This window comes from Magnolia sinica, chromosome 2 (genome assembly GCF_029962835.1).
Source record: "Magnolia sinica isolate HGM2019 chromosome 2, MsV1, whole genome shotgun sequence".
Lineage (NCBI taxonomy): Eukaryota > Viridiplantae > Streptophyta > Magnoliopsida > Magnoliales > Magnoliaceae > Magnolia > Magnolia sinica.
The window spans coordinates 51,416,863-51,433,560 of record NC_080574.1 but is presented as its reverse complement, the minus strand read 5'-3'; the positions used below and the strand labels follow the sequence as shown (position 1 = coordinate 51,433,560).

General features: G+C 36.9%; 1 protein-coding gene across 1 annotated transcript; it reads left to right on the top strand.

The window, feature by feature from the left end:
* The first annotated feature begins 13,201 nt into the window (after positions 1 to 13,201).
* Positions 13,202 to 13,751, top strand: LOC131237093 (auxin-responsive protein SAUR64-like). Its single transcript, XM_058234746.1, has one exon. It carries the CDS (start codon positions 13,255 to 13,257, stop codon positions 13,696 to 13,698), a length of 444 nt encoding a protein of 147 aa, XP_058090729.1. The 5' UTR covers positions 13,202 to 13,254; the 3' UTR covers positions 13,699 to 13,751.
* Positions 13,752 to 16,698: the final 2,947 nt, after the last annotated feature.

Sequence of the window (16,698 nt, the reverse complement as noted above, 5' to 3'; positions counted from 1 at the left end):
TTAAAGATCATCTTATGGCATAAGACCAAAAATGAGGCACATCCCAATATGAAATGAAACACATTACAAGAAACAGTGTTGAATGAGCGTCAACCATTTAAAACATTTTGGGGGCCATAACAGTTTTGGATCGAGATGATTTTTGTTTTTCCCCTTCATCTAGGCCTGTATGACCTAATAAACAGATTGGATGTCAAATAAACAGTACAGTGGGCCGAGGATTTTAATGATGGATATCCAATCACTATTGTTTTCATGTGGTGTGGTCCACCTGATATTTATATACCTCTCATTCTACCATGATGTATGTTTTATATCCACACCTTCCATCCATATGAAGAGATCATTTTAGGGCAATATCCATAGAACGAGTTAAATCCAAAGCTCCAGTGGACCCCAGCACAGAAAACGGTGGGACAGTGACTTCCACCATTAAAAACTTCTAAAGGCCACAAAAGTTTTATATCAAGATGATATTTGTGTTTTTCCTTATTTCATTTATTTTTTTAACTTATCAACAGGTTAAATTTCAAATAAACATTACGATGGGCCTTAAGATAGTTTCAACAGTGGGAATCACTCTCCTCGCTGTTTTCTGTGGTGGGGTCTACTACAGATTTATATCTACCTCATTCTTTAGCTTATGACTTAAAATGATATCTCAAAATGGATGGATGGTGTGGATATAACAAATATATCATAGTGGGGCCCACAGAAATTGTGAGGTGTATGTGAGTGGAAGTAGGGCGTCCAAGAGACGCCCTACAGATACGGAAACGGATTGGCTACTCCCCCTGACACCAGCCAATGGCCGGTGGTTGGTGCTCCATAGGCCCCACCATGATGTATTTGTTTCATCCATGTCATCCATCTATTTTTACAGATCATTTTACGGTATGAGACCAAAAGTGAGATATATCCCAATCTTAAGTGGACCACATTCCATGAAATAGTGTTGAATGAGCGTTAACCATTAAAAAACATTTTGGGGCCATAAAAGTTTTGGATCAAGTTGATTTTTTGTTTTTTCCCTTTATCTGGCCCTGTATGACCTAATTAACATATTAGATGTCAAATAAATAGTACAGTGGGCCTTAGGAGGATTTTAATGATGAATATCTAATCACTATTGTTTTCATGTGGTGTGGTGCACCTGAGATTTATATACCTCTCATTTTTGGGATCAAGTCATAAAATGATCTTTATATACCTCTCAATTTAGGTGTGGCCTTAACTGTTCGGCCTACCTTGAAGTATTGTATATCCACACCATTCATCCGTTTTATCAGCTCATGAAGCACATCGAAATTTCTGTTGGACCACACCACATTTTGGATGAAGCTAATATTTGTTTTTTTAATTATTTTTTTAATTTTCCGTCATCCGGGTATGTCTGACATATGATGCTATTTTAACAAATTTCTTTTCAATCCATGTCACACATATGAAGCTGGATTATGTTCATTTTTTAATCGCCCAACAAACAAATATTCATCTATCCGATCTTCAGAAAACCTAATAAGCGTAATTACAAACAAATGTTCATCCATCCAATTTTCAGATAACTTAATAAGTGTAATTACAAACAAATGTTCATCCATCCGATTTTCAGATAACCTAATAAGTGTAATTTTTGGTTCTTGTTACCATAATCTTAATAGTTGAATTACTAACATGCAACTTATGCAATTTCTAACTACGTAGGTATCCATTCTTCCATCACACTTGGCCAAACAATTTTTCTTCTTAAAAACAATAGCCAAGCTGATGTTTGTGTTTTTCCCCTTCATTTGGCTGGTGGTCAGATTGGCTATTCCCCCTGACACCAACCAACTCCAACCAATGGCTAGCGGTTGGTGCTCCCTGGGCCCCACAATGATCTATTCATTTCATCCATGCCGTCCATCTATTTTTACAGATCATGTTACGGTATGAGACCAAAAATGAGATATATCCAAATCTTAAGTGGACCACATTCCATGAAATAGTGTTGAATGAGCGTCAACCATTAAAAAACATTTTGGGGCCATAAAAGTTTTGGATCAAGCTGATATTTGTTTTTTCCCTTCATCTGGCTCGGTATGACCTAATCAACATATTAGATGTCAAATAAACAGTACAGTGGGCCTTAGGAGGATTTTAATGATGGATATCCAATCACTTTTGTTTTCATGTGGTGTGGTGAACCTGATGTTTATATACCTCTCATTCCACCATGATGTATGTTTTATATCCACACCTTCCATCCATTTGGAGAGATCATTTTATGGCAATATCCAAAGAACGAGTTAAATCCAAAGCTCCAGTGGACCCCAGCATAGAAAACAGTGGGACAGTGACGCCCACCATTAAAAACTTCTAAAGGCCACAAAAGTTTTTGATCAAGATGATATTTGTGTATTCCCTTATTTCATGTTTTTTTCATTTACTTTTGAACCAGTTAGATTTCAAATAAACATTACGATGGGCCTTAGGATAGTTTCAACGGTGGGAATCACTCTCCCCGTTGTTTTCTGTGGTGGGGTCCACTATAGATTTTTATCTGTCTCATTCTTTAGCTCATGACTTAAAATGATGTCTCAAAATGGATGGATGGTGTGGATATAACAAATACATTATAGTAGGGCCCACAGAACTTGGTGACGTCAGTGTATTAGGGCGTCTAGAGAGACGCCCTAATCCACGCCATTCTCTCTCTCGCACCCTCTCCTCTCTTTTTCTTTCTCGCACCCTCTTCTCTCTCTTTCGTTCTCACACCCTCTCTCACCCTTTCATCTCTCTGTCTCTCCCGCACCCTCTCCCTCCTCTCAGTCTCTCTCTCTCTCTCTGTGTGTGTGTGTGTGTGTGTCTGTGTGTCTCTATCTTCCTTTCTCTTTGATCTCTCCACCCTACCGTTTCCGTACACCCTACCCACGCATGCCCTCTCTCTGTCTTTGAAGCTTGCTGAGGTATCTCTCTCTCTTCCTCTCTCTCACAGACCGTTGCTAGATGCCCTACCCATGCACGCCCTCTATCTCTTTCTCTGAAGCTTGGTTGACCGTGAAGGTATCTCTCTCTCTCTCTCTCAATCTCTCTCAATCTCAATATCGTTGATTTGGTATTTAGGGATTTAGGGATTTGGGGATTTAGGGATTTAGGGTTGGATGGCAAATAAACCTTACATTGGACCCTATGAAGTTTTTAATGGTGTCCGTGGACCCTACGGCTATCAATGGAATGGGCCACGGTGGGGCCAATACATGTGTACGCTGTGGGGCCCACTATCCCAAGTGAATTTAGGATTCGTTTCATTTTAAGACATTTTTCTATATTTTAAGCAAATGTGAATTGAGCACTAATAGAATTGATCTTGAGTTTTTGAGTTTCATGATGTAGAATGATTATTTTGCATTCTTACTGTGGGTTGCAAGTAAAATATTTCTCACTATTGCTTGGATATTAGTATACTCCCATTTTTTTAAAAATTATTTATTTAATAACTATAACCATTGTTTTTGTTTTCATTGTTATTGTTAATAGAATCATTCTTTGCTTGTATGCGTACAACATTTTTTTACAAGGGGATTGGCAAACTATAGTGATTTGGAACAAGTTAAATGAAGTAACAAGTAAACTTAAATTAGAGAACCAAGTGAATATGAACTATTGAATTTGGTGAACCAAAATTATGAGTAGACTAACTCTGCTCTAGCTAACTGGGATCATTTTGCCCGCCATTAACTACGGTCTAGGAACTGTGATCACTGGTCAGTGAATTGTGATCTGAGGAGATACACATAACCCTTCTTTTGGCAATGTTTTTGACAATTTTAATGAACTATTTTGCATGCACTTGATGGATTGTGTCGAGATTCAAGTAATGGTCTTTATACAATGGTATCTGAGTTTGAAAAATCACAATGGATGAAGTTGTAAACTGAAATTCTTTTGAATATAGAATGGTTCTAATCTCTGATAATTTCAGTTTTGTTTTTTGTCTGAAGGGAACATTTAGGATCATTTATTATTTCCCTGATGCAGTTTCTAATTACGACCTTATGCTTGAACAGGCAGATGGCACATATACTTACAATATTGAGAGTTTGGTCCCTAAAGTATGTGCACTGGCTCGTGAATCTGGAGAAGAACGTGACAAGCGCTGCTTGTGGGCATCAAGTTTACAATGCCTTTCAGCAATGGTACTCATTCCCATTTCTCCTTTCTTTCTTAGAGCTACAAGAATCCTTGATATCATTCAGTTAAAAAATATAATTGAACAGCTTACTGCTGTTTACTATTTTGATTTTTGTTCCTCCAGAATCTAAATGTGGATGTAGAATTGTTCATACTCATATATTTCTTCCTTTGTAGGTGTGGTTCATGGCAGAATTTTCACATATTTTTACTGATTTTGATGAGGTGAGCATTTCTGATTTTTTCCTTCACTTAAGCTTAATACCTAGAAGCTGTTTTGCTTGTGTGCTTGTGTTGAGAAACTTTCTTGGTATTTGTAATATCTTGTGTTTGGATGAACTCATTTGGTTTTTTTGGGTGATTGCTGGTGGGCAAATTTTTTGAAGGGTTTCTTGCCAATTGACATATCCAGGCTATGTCATCTGCTGAGCATGTATATTCTTCAAAATTCACCCATTTCTTTTTATCTGGAGCCTTGAGTAAGAATGTGCATCTTTATCTCTCTTAAGTTTTATAATATCCAAGTAATATAATCTTTATAAAATAGTTGCATAATCCTATGGATTCATCTGCTTACTCCTACCTCAATATATGATGGAATGCTCAGTGTTTTTTTGCCCTTTGCATTTAAAAAAAAAAAAAATCTCTACTTAGTTACTAATTTTTGTCCTGTGCCTATTTGTATAGAAACTTGAGTGGAAATAACATCCATGGACCTATTCCATCCTCAATTGGAACAATTGCTTGGTTGGAAACTTTGTAAGTCAGACATTTACATTTGTTATTCCGACTGTGAACTTGTTTAGTGCTTATTTTTATCTTTTTCCCCCCCCTAATGTAAACTGATGGTTCCTCTCCCTCGGAGCTAGTTTGCATGGCGGAACTGGTCTACATGGTTTTTACTTGTTTCCTCTGAAATAATATAGAAATATATTTAGCATCTTACACTTCTTAATCACATTTGTTTTGTGGGAAGTTGTTTGGTTAGAAATTTGATCGCTACGAATGAAAATATATTAGTGGTAGTTTAAATAATTCACTACCTATCAGTGGTGTGTTTTTGAGGATTCCTATGTGGCTATACATAAATATAGTGTGTTTTTGGTGTTATAGAAATCGCTCAAATTGTCCCATTTTGGACAGTGCAAGGTTAGATGGATAGTATGCTTTCATATAATCTATTTAAATGTTAATGCCTCAATCGCGGTCCATCTCCTCGTTTCTCTCTGGATATATTTCTTTTGATCCGTATCCAATGCCAAATATCTTTACATTGCTTTAGATATTTAGTATTAGAATGTAACGTAAGATCAACTTATCTGGAGAGGCATGGGGAGATGCTGCCGAATTTTTAGCGTGAATGTTTAAATGGGAATATGAAAGTATTACAATCTATCCAACCTTAAATGGGTAACTAATTTAGGAATTAATTGAGCGGTGGTCCCTAAAAGGTGGGAACTGCTGTTATGACCATGACGAATCTGTCCATTTCCCATGGACAACAATATAGGTGGCCTGGTCATTTGAATAGGCGCGTGTTTATGTATTAGCTCAAAATTGATGGATCAGACCCGAAAGTGCGCCGGAGCTATCCGGATGTTGAGCGGGGGTCCCTGGAAGGTGAGAACCGCTGTTATGACCATGATGAAGCAGTCCATTTTCTATGGACAACTATATGGGTGGTCTGACCATTTGGACAGGCCCATGTTTAGTATTAGCTCAAAATTGATGGAGCAGACCCGAATGTGCGTCGGAGCTATCCGGATATTGAGCGGGGGTCCCTGGAAGATAGGAACTACTGTTTGGCATAACCTTTAACTTATAACCTATAACCTTTAATTTATAACCTATAACTTATAACTTATAACATATAACCTAAACTTATAACGTATAACATAAACCTATAACCTAAACTTATAACCTATAACATAACCTATAACCTTTAACCTATAACCTATAACTTACAACCTATAACCTAAACCTAAACCTATAACTTAACCTAAACCTAATCTTAAAAACCTAAACCCAAACCTAAACCCGAACCCGAACCCGAATTCAAATTTCTAAACCTATAACATAAACCTAAACCCGAACCTAAACCTAAACCTATAACCTAAACCTATAACCTAAACCTAAACCCAAACCTATAACCTATAACCTATAACCTAAACCTATAACCTAAACCTAAACACAAACGTATAACCTGTAACCTATAACCTAAACCTATAACCTATAACCTTTAATTTATAACCTATAACCCATAACCAAAACCTAAACCTATAACCGATAACTTAAACTAAACCTAAACCTAAACCTGAACCTATAACCTAAACCTAAACCTATAACCTATAAATTAAGCCTAAACCTATAACCCGAACCCGAATTCCTAAACTTATAACCTAAACCTAAACCTACAACCTATAACTTAAAGTTAAGCTGATAACTCGAACCCGAACCCAAATTCCTAAACCTCTAACCTAAACCTAAACCCAAACCTAAACCTAAACGTATAACCTAAACCTATAACCTATAACTTAAACCTAAACCTAAACTTATAACCTATAACCAATAACCTTTAATCTATAACCTATAACCTAAACGTAAACCTAAACCTAAACCTAAACCTATTACTTATAACCTATAACCTAAACCTATAACCTATAACCTAAACCTCTAACCTATAACCTGTAACCTTTAATCTATAAGCTATAAGCTATAACCTATAACATATAACCTTTAATCTATAACCTATAACCTAAACCTACAACCTAAACCTAAACCTATAACCTATAACTTAAACCTAAACCTAGAACCCAAACCCGAACCCGAATTCCTAAACCTATAACCTAAACCTAAACCTATAACCTATAACTTAAACTTAAACCTATAACCCGAACCCAAACTTGCATTTCTATAACCTAAAACTGAACCCGAACCTAAACCTAAACCTAAACCTATAACCTATAACCTATAACCTTTAATCTATTACCTATAACATATAACCTATAACCTAAACCTAAACCTATAACCTAAACCTAAACCTACAACCTACAACATAAACCTAAACCTATAACCTATAACCTTAACCTAAACCTAATATTGAAAACCTAAACCTAAACCCGAACCCAAACCAGAATTTCTAAACCTATAACCTAAACCTAAACTTGAACCTAAACCTAAACCTATAACCTTAACCTACAGCCTATAACCTATAACCTAAACCTAAACCTAAACCTAAACCTAAACCTATAACCTATAACTTATAACCTTTAATCTATAACCTTTAACCTATAACCTAAACCTAAACTTATAACCTATAACCTAAACCTATAACCTACAACCTACAACCTAAACCTATAACCTATAACTTAAACCTAAACCTATAACCCGAACCCGAACCCGAATTCCTAAACCTATAACTAGAACCCGAACCCGAATTCCTAAACCTATAACCTAAACCTAAACCCGAACCTAAACCTAAACCTAAACCTATAACCCAAACCTATAACCTATAACCTAAATCTAAACCTAAACTTAAACCTATAACCTATAACATGTAACCTTTAATCTAGAACCTATAACCTATAACCTAAACCTAAACCTTTAACCTATAATATATAACCTAAACCCATAACCTACAACCTAAACCTAAACCTATAACCTTGACCTAAACCTAATCTTGAAAACCTAAACCTAAACTCGAACCCGAACCAGAATTCCTAAACCTATAACCTAAACCTAAACCCGAACCTAAACCTAAACCTATAACCTAAACCTATAACCTATAACCTAAACCTAAACCTAAACCTAAACCTATAACCTTTAATCTATAACCTATAACCTAAACTTAAACCTATAACCTATAACCTAAACCTATAACCTACAATCTACAACCTAAACCTAAACCTATAACGTTAACCTAAACCTAAACTTGAAAACCCATTCGAAAGCAAGTATTGCATAAGCCATCCAATCCATTCGAAAGCTATACCAAATTGGTTAAATAGATATGTTTAAAAAATTAAGCAATTCTAAAACTCATTGGGCCACACCACGTGATTTTAGTGGTTTTAAGCATATTTTAGATGGTGTGGCCCATTGAAGTTTTAGATAGTCCTTATTTTTTCCATTCAGGGATAATATATAGGGCTTTATGCCTGGATTAAACATGGGTTTTCTCGTTAATACCATGTAGAAGTTATAGTCTTATAATCAGGCTTTATCATTGATCATAACCTTTGAATGGTGGATTTTGAAATGAGTTATTAATTCTTCATCTTTAGAGATTCACTTAGGGGAGTTAATGGGCCAAGCTCAGGCTTGAAAAATCAGAATTTTGAAAAAGGTCCTGCCCAACGGCCCAACTTAAAATAATTCAAAATCTGGACTAAGAGCTACCCCAGGCCCGCCCGTTGATAGCACCCATTCAACAAATGTTCCTTGGTAGCCTAGAATTCAGACCATGAACAACTAAAATTCCTTTTAAGATACGATCCTGAAGTAGAAAATGGACCCCATGCCAAACTATGAAAGTGTGACAAGGACACCATACCCTATCAGGAAGAGAGAGATGTTCACTGAAAATAAATAGGAATGGTATGCATGCGTGCTAGGGCATAGCTTATTAGAGGATGGTGTGCATTTTACCGGCTAAACTTTTCACACAAAAGAACGTATACATGCATGCTAGGGCATGACTTCCACTAACGCCCAATGGATGATGAAAACATTGGTTAACAAATAAGATAAATGATAAAAAAATAAAATAAAATTGCAGCCCATATCTCCCATTGAGACCATTAGAGGTATTAACATTAAGACACAAGCCTAATGTGCTGGCATATTTTATGAGGAAATCTATGAACGCCTAGATTTTTAATAATTTTCTGCATTTGTATTTTTATGGACTTAAATAATGCAAGAGCTGTCATTCATCAACCTTTCTTAGCTGGTCCATGTAGTGGCTTCACACACCGCGGGATCAGTGTTTGAGGAAAGACCAACATCGTAAAAAACCCTTGTATGATTAATTGAAAAGGCTGGAAGATGGTGCAATAAAGTTTTACTGGCGGGAGGGGAGACCTAGAATGCAGACATAACTAAAATAGATTCCCTTTCCCAGACCACCTCAATTACCAATCATATCAAGTACACATACAAGTGCAAATGGGTTGACTAGAAGATCATTGGAACTGACTCCCTAATAAATTCTTGGATCTCAATTCAGACAGGTTTGGGCTGAAACACTACGCCAATTCAAATGTGTCAGCTTTGGAACCTCTTGAAGCCAACATGAACTGCCTGTGTTGGGTCAAGTTTTGATGATCTAAAATGCATCCAACTCAGACCCAACCCTTTAAATTTCTCTAATTGAGCCAATTAACTGAAACCTAAGAACCTACCTCAAGAAAACATGAGATAAGGAGCTTAACGGAAGTCTATATTCAATACAGAATTAGAGACTAGGAAAACACATCTCAAACCAACCCAAATTAGTTTGAATTGGACCTGACCCAACCTGGATATTAATAGGTATCATCTGGAACTTCCCTCAACCACTTGATCCATTTGCCTCTCTAAGTATGCATGGGAAGGCATATTGATATAGGCAAAAAATTATTCAAAGTATATCAATGCAGGAGGCATGCGTTACCGGTGTCAATATAGTTAGATGACGGGTACGAGTTGGGTCTTTAGAGGTTGAATGTGATGTAGATAAGATTGTTTGTGTATGTATGGATGTGGTTTGTGTTTGGATGGATGTGGATGTGAATATGATAAAATATATTATAACAGGTGTATATCAGGAAGAATATGATGAAATATATTATAATAGGCGTATATCAGGAATTTTTGCCTTAAGTTTGAAAAAAAAAGATACTTTTACCGACGAAATATTTCGCAGGTAAAAGTTTCATTCACATTTTTTACCAACGAAAAATTTCGTAGGGAAAAGGTTCATCCACATTTTTACCTACAAAAAATTTCGTAGGTAAAAGTTTCATCTACATTCTTTACTTACGAAAATTTTCGTAGGTAAAAGATTTAACAACTTTTTCTACACAGTTTTTACCTATGAAAATGTTCGTAGGGAAAAGTTTCGTCAACAGTTTTTACCTATGCAAATATTTGTAGGGAAAAGTTTTGTCAACAGTTTTTACTTACAAAAATTGTTGCAAGGAAAAGTTTCGTCAACATTTTTTACCTATGAACAATTTCGTAGGTAAAAGTCTTATGAAAAAGTTGAGTTTTTATAGGGAAAAGTTTTGTCAACATTTTTACCTGCGAAAACATTCGTCGGGAAAAGTTTCTTCAATATTTTTTACCTATGAAAAAATTTGTTGGTAAAAGTCTTGCCTTTACCAACAATAACATTTTTTTCGTCGGTAAAAGCCTTTACCCACGGTCTTTTATTGACGAATTTGCCGACGAAAAAAATTCGTCGGTAATACTTATTACCGACGAAAAAAGATCATTTAGCGACGAAAGTTTTCATCAGTAAAAGTACAATTTCCTGTAGTGTAATCAATTTCTTGGTAGGAGTAGCATCTCCAGGCTGGAAATGGAGATCCTAGCTTTCCAAAATTCATGCCTGTATGTTGTCCAGAGGTCAGGTGGTATTCTCCCACATTCTCAGGGAGGGTAACGCCCCTGTGGACGCCATGGCTCATCTAGGTAGTGGAAATCAAACATCATTGTTCTCTAACAGTATAGCAGCTCTTCCCCCTCAGGTCCAGGCCTCATCTTCCTAGATAAGGTGGGCGTAGGATCTATGAGAGCCACTTAATTTGCGGTTCTAAATTTTGGCTCCCTGTGGTGCTGTCTGCTCATCGGGGCGCCAATCATTTAGTTGTCTCGGTTTTATGTTTATTCTCATTTACAATAGGTCTCTCCGTATACTTTTCCTCATGGACAACCCGAAATTGTAAATTTTACTGATATATATATATATATATATATATATATAATGAAAAAGAAAAATTTACCTTTTTTTGTTTCTTCCTTTTCATGGGTTGCACCCACACTCTCGTGCAGTAGTGCAACGTTCGGTCACATTTGAGGCCCCATTCGCAAGCTTCATTGAGAAGGGGGCCCGCCCTGAGAAGAAATTAATTTAATATCACGTGGTGTGATGGCCACGTATCAGGTATTAAACTGGACAGGTACTACACTTGCGCCATACCTGGCCCACATGTTGTAAAAGAGGCAAATCCGAGAGAAGGTGACTTCTCAACCGACTCGAAATGTAATCACAACCTGAATCCTTCAGTGGTCCAAAAATCACGTGGTTTTGCTTGCCATCCCCCAGCATTAATAATGCTACACCACATGTACTGGGCCCTTCATTGCAAATTCCTCTCCAACTCTCTGTCATTGTTTTGAAATCAAATGACGCGTCCATAGAAACCCAAGATGTGCATACTCCACCCCAATCAATTCTGGCCCCATCTGATCCTCTGAACCAAACCTTATCTCAAAAAAGAAGAAGAAGAAGAATTTATTTATTTATTTATTTTATTTTATTTTTTTTAAAGAAGAAGAAGAAGAAGCATAGTTTCTATGATCCTCAGCTGGAGGAAGTGAATAGTATCTCGGATCATCAGTATGTACATGCATGGCCCATCGCTCGATTATCCAAACCATTAAAAAAAAGAGTAAATAAAATAAAATAAAATAAATGGGGGACACTTTAGATGGCTGATATCACAAAAGTCTACCACATGCAAATATACAAGCTGTTCAATCTTTGATATTTTTCCATTGAGTCATTTATTACCTTTTGTTGACTAATTCCTAGACTGTCTACTTTCTAGGCGATGATTGGGAGATTGGATTTTCAATTGGGGAAACATTTGCGGCACGGTTTATCCACTCCTTCAGATCAGCGGTCTGGATCATCCAAAAACGAACTTACTTTAGTTTTTTTACTTATTTATTATTATTATTTTTTAAATTATTATTATTATTATTATTTTTTTTTTTCAGGAAACCGCTTTATTCAACTTAATTACTTTAGTTTTTGCTCAAATGAGAACTCCTTTTCTTTGCAATGATAGGGAAGCCTACATGAGGATAATCGCCCAAGTCATGAAAAACATGAAAATGCGTGGGCCATAGGCATAAGAACTCATCAATGCCAATCAATTCTTGCATTTGCCAAACATGGGCAACCTTTGTTCAGATTCAATTTTGGCATGGGCCTTTACTAATATTGTATCCATCTTCAATTTTCACAACACAAATTGAATATGTAGAACTTTGACACCTCAAATCTGGTAGAACATCATTCATCCATAAGATTTACTCTCTCGCTGTGGTGTATCCCACCTCTTACAAAAGAAGATTTACTCTCTCGCTGTGGTGTATCCCACCTTAGATTCAAGGGAATGTATGGTACCCACGACGACGTCCACCAAGTTAAACGTTTCAATTTTACATACACGTCACAGGTAGGCACCATGCAACTCAGAACGTTCAACTGATCATCCCCCACCAGCTAGTTCCTATTCTTTCCACAAGTGGCATCAATGTTAAGTAATCTCGCTCGCTTGAGGTCCCCTGGCCCAAAAATCACAACGAATCGAGGATCCCAACAATCCAACTGGTGGCCAGGAAATGGTTGATTGAAGGGAATATGGTCGATGGTCTGAATTGGAAAGCCCATATTGGATGCCGAAAATTGTCAGGCCAGTATGAATTTTAGGCCATGTTGCATGAACCTGGGGAACAATCTGGATGGAAAACATTCACTCACATGCATGCAGACAACAATCAGTAATCAAGAGAGGCCAGCTGAAAGCTATAGAAGTTGAACAAACGCATGGGTAACTATGTCTCCATCCCGTTGAATAGATTGCTCAACAAAAGCGAAACATACCCACCACCCAAAACTTAAAATCCTATCTAATCAGCACATGGCCTTGTGTCCTTTACAGCCCAAACTGAGAAAGCTACTTAAATGTATGTCCCAACCGCTCTTTCCATATATATGACTAACCACTTTCATTCATTTTCTACACAACACAATTGACATCTTTTGCAATCTAAGCTCTAGATCTTTTGCAACTTATAGACTGAGCCATGTTCAACCCCAAGAAGTTCATAGAGATGGTGGGGAAGGGGCAGAAGGTAGCTGCCGTTGGCAGGAGAAGAATTTCATTTTCAGGAACTGATGGTGAAGCAGATTCAAGTGGGTGCACCACATCGGTGGCCGATAAGGGTCACTTCGTTTTCTATAGCACAGACCGAAGGCGTTTTGTAGTCCCTTTGGCATATCTCAACAGCACCATCTTCAAAGAGCTCTTTAGAATGTCTGAAGATATATTTGGGTTACCATGTAAGGGGCCTATCACATTCCCATGCGACGCAATCTACATGGAGTACATTGTCTCGATAATCCAAAGAAGCGTGTCCCAAGATATAGAGAGGGCTTTGCTTGTTTCCATAAGCCCCGAGCGGTGCTCAAGATCTTCTGTATGGCACGAAGGAATGACCAATCAAAAGATAGATCTTCATTGCTTTTGATGGAGCCAAACGACTAGTTCCACCAAATTGTAGCCTCTTTCAGAATTTTCATGTGCATATATGATCCATACAATTTTGATTCAATCAAACTATTGTGCTGCATATTCCACTTAAATTACATTGACAGAATGGTACATGTGTCTTTAGTTCGTGTCGCATTTTAAGCTCAAAATTTATTAGTTAGATAAATATACTAATTATAATAAAATATAGGTTTTGTTACACATTTAGGACCATTTTGGATGGCTCATTATGAAGTACTACATAATATATTTTAAATAATACAATCGTTTTTAAGCATAATTTATTATTCTAAGAAACCGTATTAGGACCCTCGTTATGATTATATTTGAACACATAATTCCTTTCAAAATGTGTTATTTTCATAAGTTGGAGAATTTGATTAACCTAATTATCTTAAGTCATTATACTGATAACTACCTCCGGACACCTCTCTTGCAATCTGTTCCCTCACCACTCTCAGCCCTTCATCACGAAAGTGGCAACATAAGGTGGACCATGTGTCATGGACAGTCCAAATCAATGATTGGAACTCTATTATAATGAATATTCCATTCATTTTCCTAGCCATTGATGGTTAGGATCATCCAATCAAATTAAGTTCTAAGATAATTTCTAAACTGAAGATGGGCCCAAATGATCAACAGTCAGATCAATGAGCAGAGTTTCTCAATTATAGTCAGTATGAGTCATCCATTTTCTTAACTATTTCTCGGCTTGTACGTAGAAGCCAATGAATGTGATATTTTGAAAGCAATTTGCAATTAAATGTGGGTTGTACACGATGGATGGTCCAGAACACCGATTGATACTTCTTTATTATAAACAATCTAAACGGTCCATTTCCTTTTTATAATTGAATGGTTAGGAGCATTAGAGTAAAGTTACTTTTGAGAAGGATTGGCTAGAAAAGATTGGTCCCACATAATAAACGGTTAATATCACTTGTTAAGCCATTTAACAGGGCAAAGCCAACCACTTACTGTACAAATATGCTTCAAGCTGCACATTTATATGCATATCCATAGGTTGTTTTGGAAAAAAAAAAAGCCATTTAAAGTAGTCCTGTTGTCAGATCTTTTCTTGTTTTATTTATTTTTTATCGGCCCAATGGTTGTGCCCATTCAACATGCTGAACGTACGGAGTGTTCTACATGTAGGGAGGAATAACCATTAAAATGGGCCGCTATGATAGAAGTAGACCAAAAAATGAAGTAGATCAAAATCTCGGGTGGACCACACCACATGAAAGGGTGGTGATTGAATGCCTACCATTAAAAACTTAGAGCTCACTATAATGTTTATTTGCCGTCCAACCTTTTGATAAGTTATATAGACCTGGATGAAGGGAAAACACAAACGTCACCGACGTGTGGGGAGGAACGTGATGAGCTCGATCACCATCTTCCTCTAGGGATAACTACTCTGAGTGAGCTCTATGAACTCCTCACACAACTTCCTCGAACCCATGAGGAATAAAATAAGAAATAATTCCTAATAAATTCAGAATGATAAATGATAAAAAACGAAATTACAGCTCTTTAAAAATAGAACCCGAACACCCTAAAAACATGAGTTACTATAAATACTAAACTTACTATTTATAGATGACCTCTATTCCTATTAGACTTCATGGTTTTTGGCAAAAAATTAGTGTCTAATTTAGCCCAACCACTTTATTCTCTTAAAATTTTCAAGTCCTTTTCACGTTGGTCACGACTTCTACAACTCAAAGGATCAAAAGTTATACTAGAATTAAAACTTACAATTTATAGTCAAAATGAAACTAAATGGGAATTTTAACAATCAATCTCATTGAATTTCACAAATCTAGCTTGGGCAACTCAGCGCAACAGGGTTGGTTGGCTCAAGTAACTCCTCTACCTATAAATCAATTATAATATATGTTAAAAAACTTATCTCAGTTTGCGACATATGACTAATTATCAAAGAAATCACAAAAACACACATATTTACGTGGAAAATCCTTGCGGAAAAGAATCACAGTATAAAGTGACAGAGATTAACTATAATCAAAATCTTAGATTTCACACCACTCTTTTCGATTATAGAAGCACCCAATCTCTCCTTGCGACATGCAACCTTAGAAAAACCCTAGTCCTTTGAGAAAATTCCTTCCCAAACCCTTAATAGTGTTTAAAACCCCTCTCACCTTGTAAACCTTTGCCCATAGAGAGAAAACACATGTATTAATAAGCCCTAATCGCGATCGAACTTAAATACCCTTATTTGTGCTAATCTGCGTAACTCGTTCAGTCGGATTGAATGGGACCTTCAGTCAGACCGAACCAAACCGAGTACACTTTTTAACCGAACTGAAACTTGCAAATATTGACAGCATGCAACTTGAGAAACCACCTATTTTTCGATGGAACCGAAAATGACCTTTGTGAAGCCCAAACAAAACTTACCTGCACAATAGATTGGCAAAATCTAGGGCATCCTACACAAAACAGTTCTTCTTACTTTGTAAAAGATGATGATGTAATTGCTTGGCACAAGTTCTCTACTTCATTTTCACCGCAACCAAATTAGGCAGATCCATAACTAAAGAGGGCCACACCGAAGGTAACAATGTAAAATCACTGCTACAAACTTCACATTATGTGGTCTTCTTGAATTATGGAATGGCTTAATTTTCAGGTGTCTCTTCATGGTGGCGCTTCTGATAACCAGATTGGATGGCATAGAAACAACATGAGTGGGCCCCACACAAGATCTGCAAGTTTCTAAGGTGGTGCGGCCTACATGAGTGGGACCCATTGCTCCACGTTGTTCCACGTGGTGTGGCCTACCTGAATTTTGGATAGGTCTCGATTTGGGCTTTGGGCCAGCATTGGGTTCGGAGAGAGGGCATCCGGTGGACCAACGAGTTGGATGGCACAAATACATCGCTGTGGGCCCCATACAGTTCAAGCTATGGGAGCTTACATATATATGTGATCATTACACTTCATT

What these genes read in the sequence shown, in the direction of transcription:
- LOC131237093 (XM_058234746.1), top strand. Translation starts at nt 13,255, where the DNA reads ATGTTCAACCCCAAGAAGTTCATAGAGATGGTGGGGAAGGGGCAGAAG.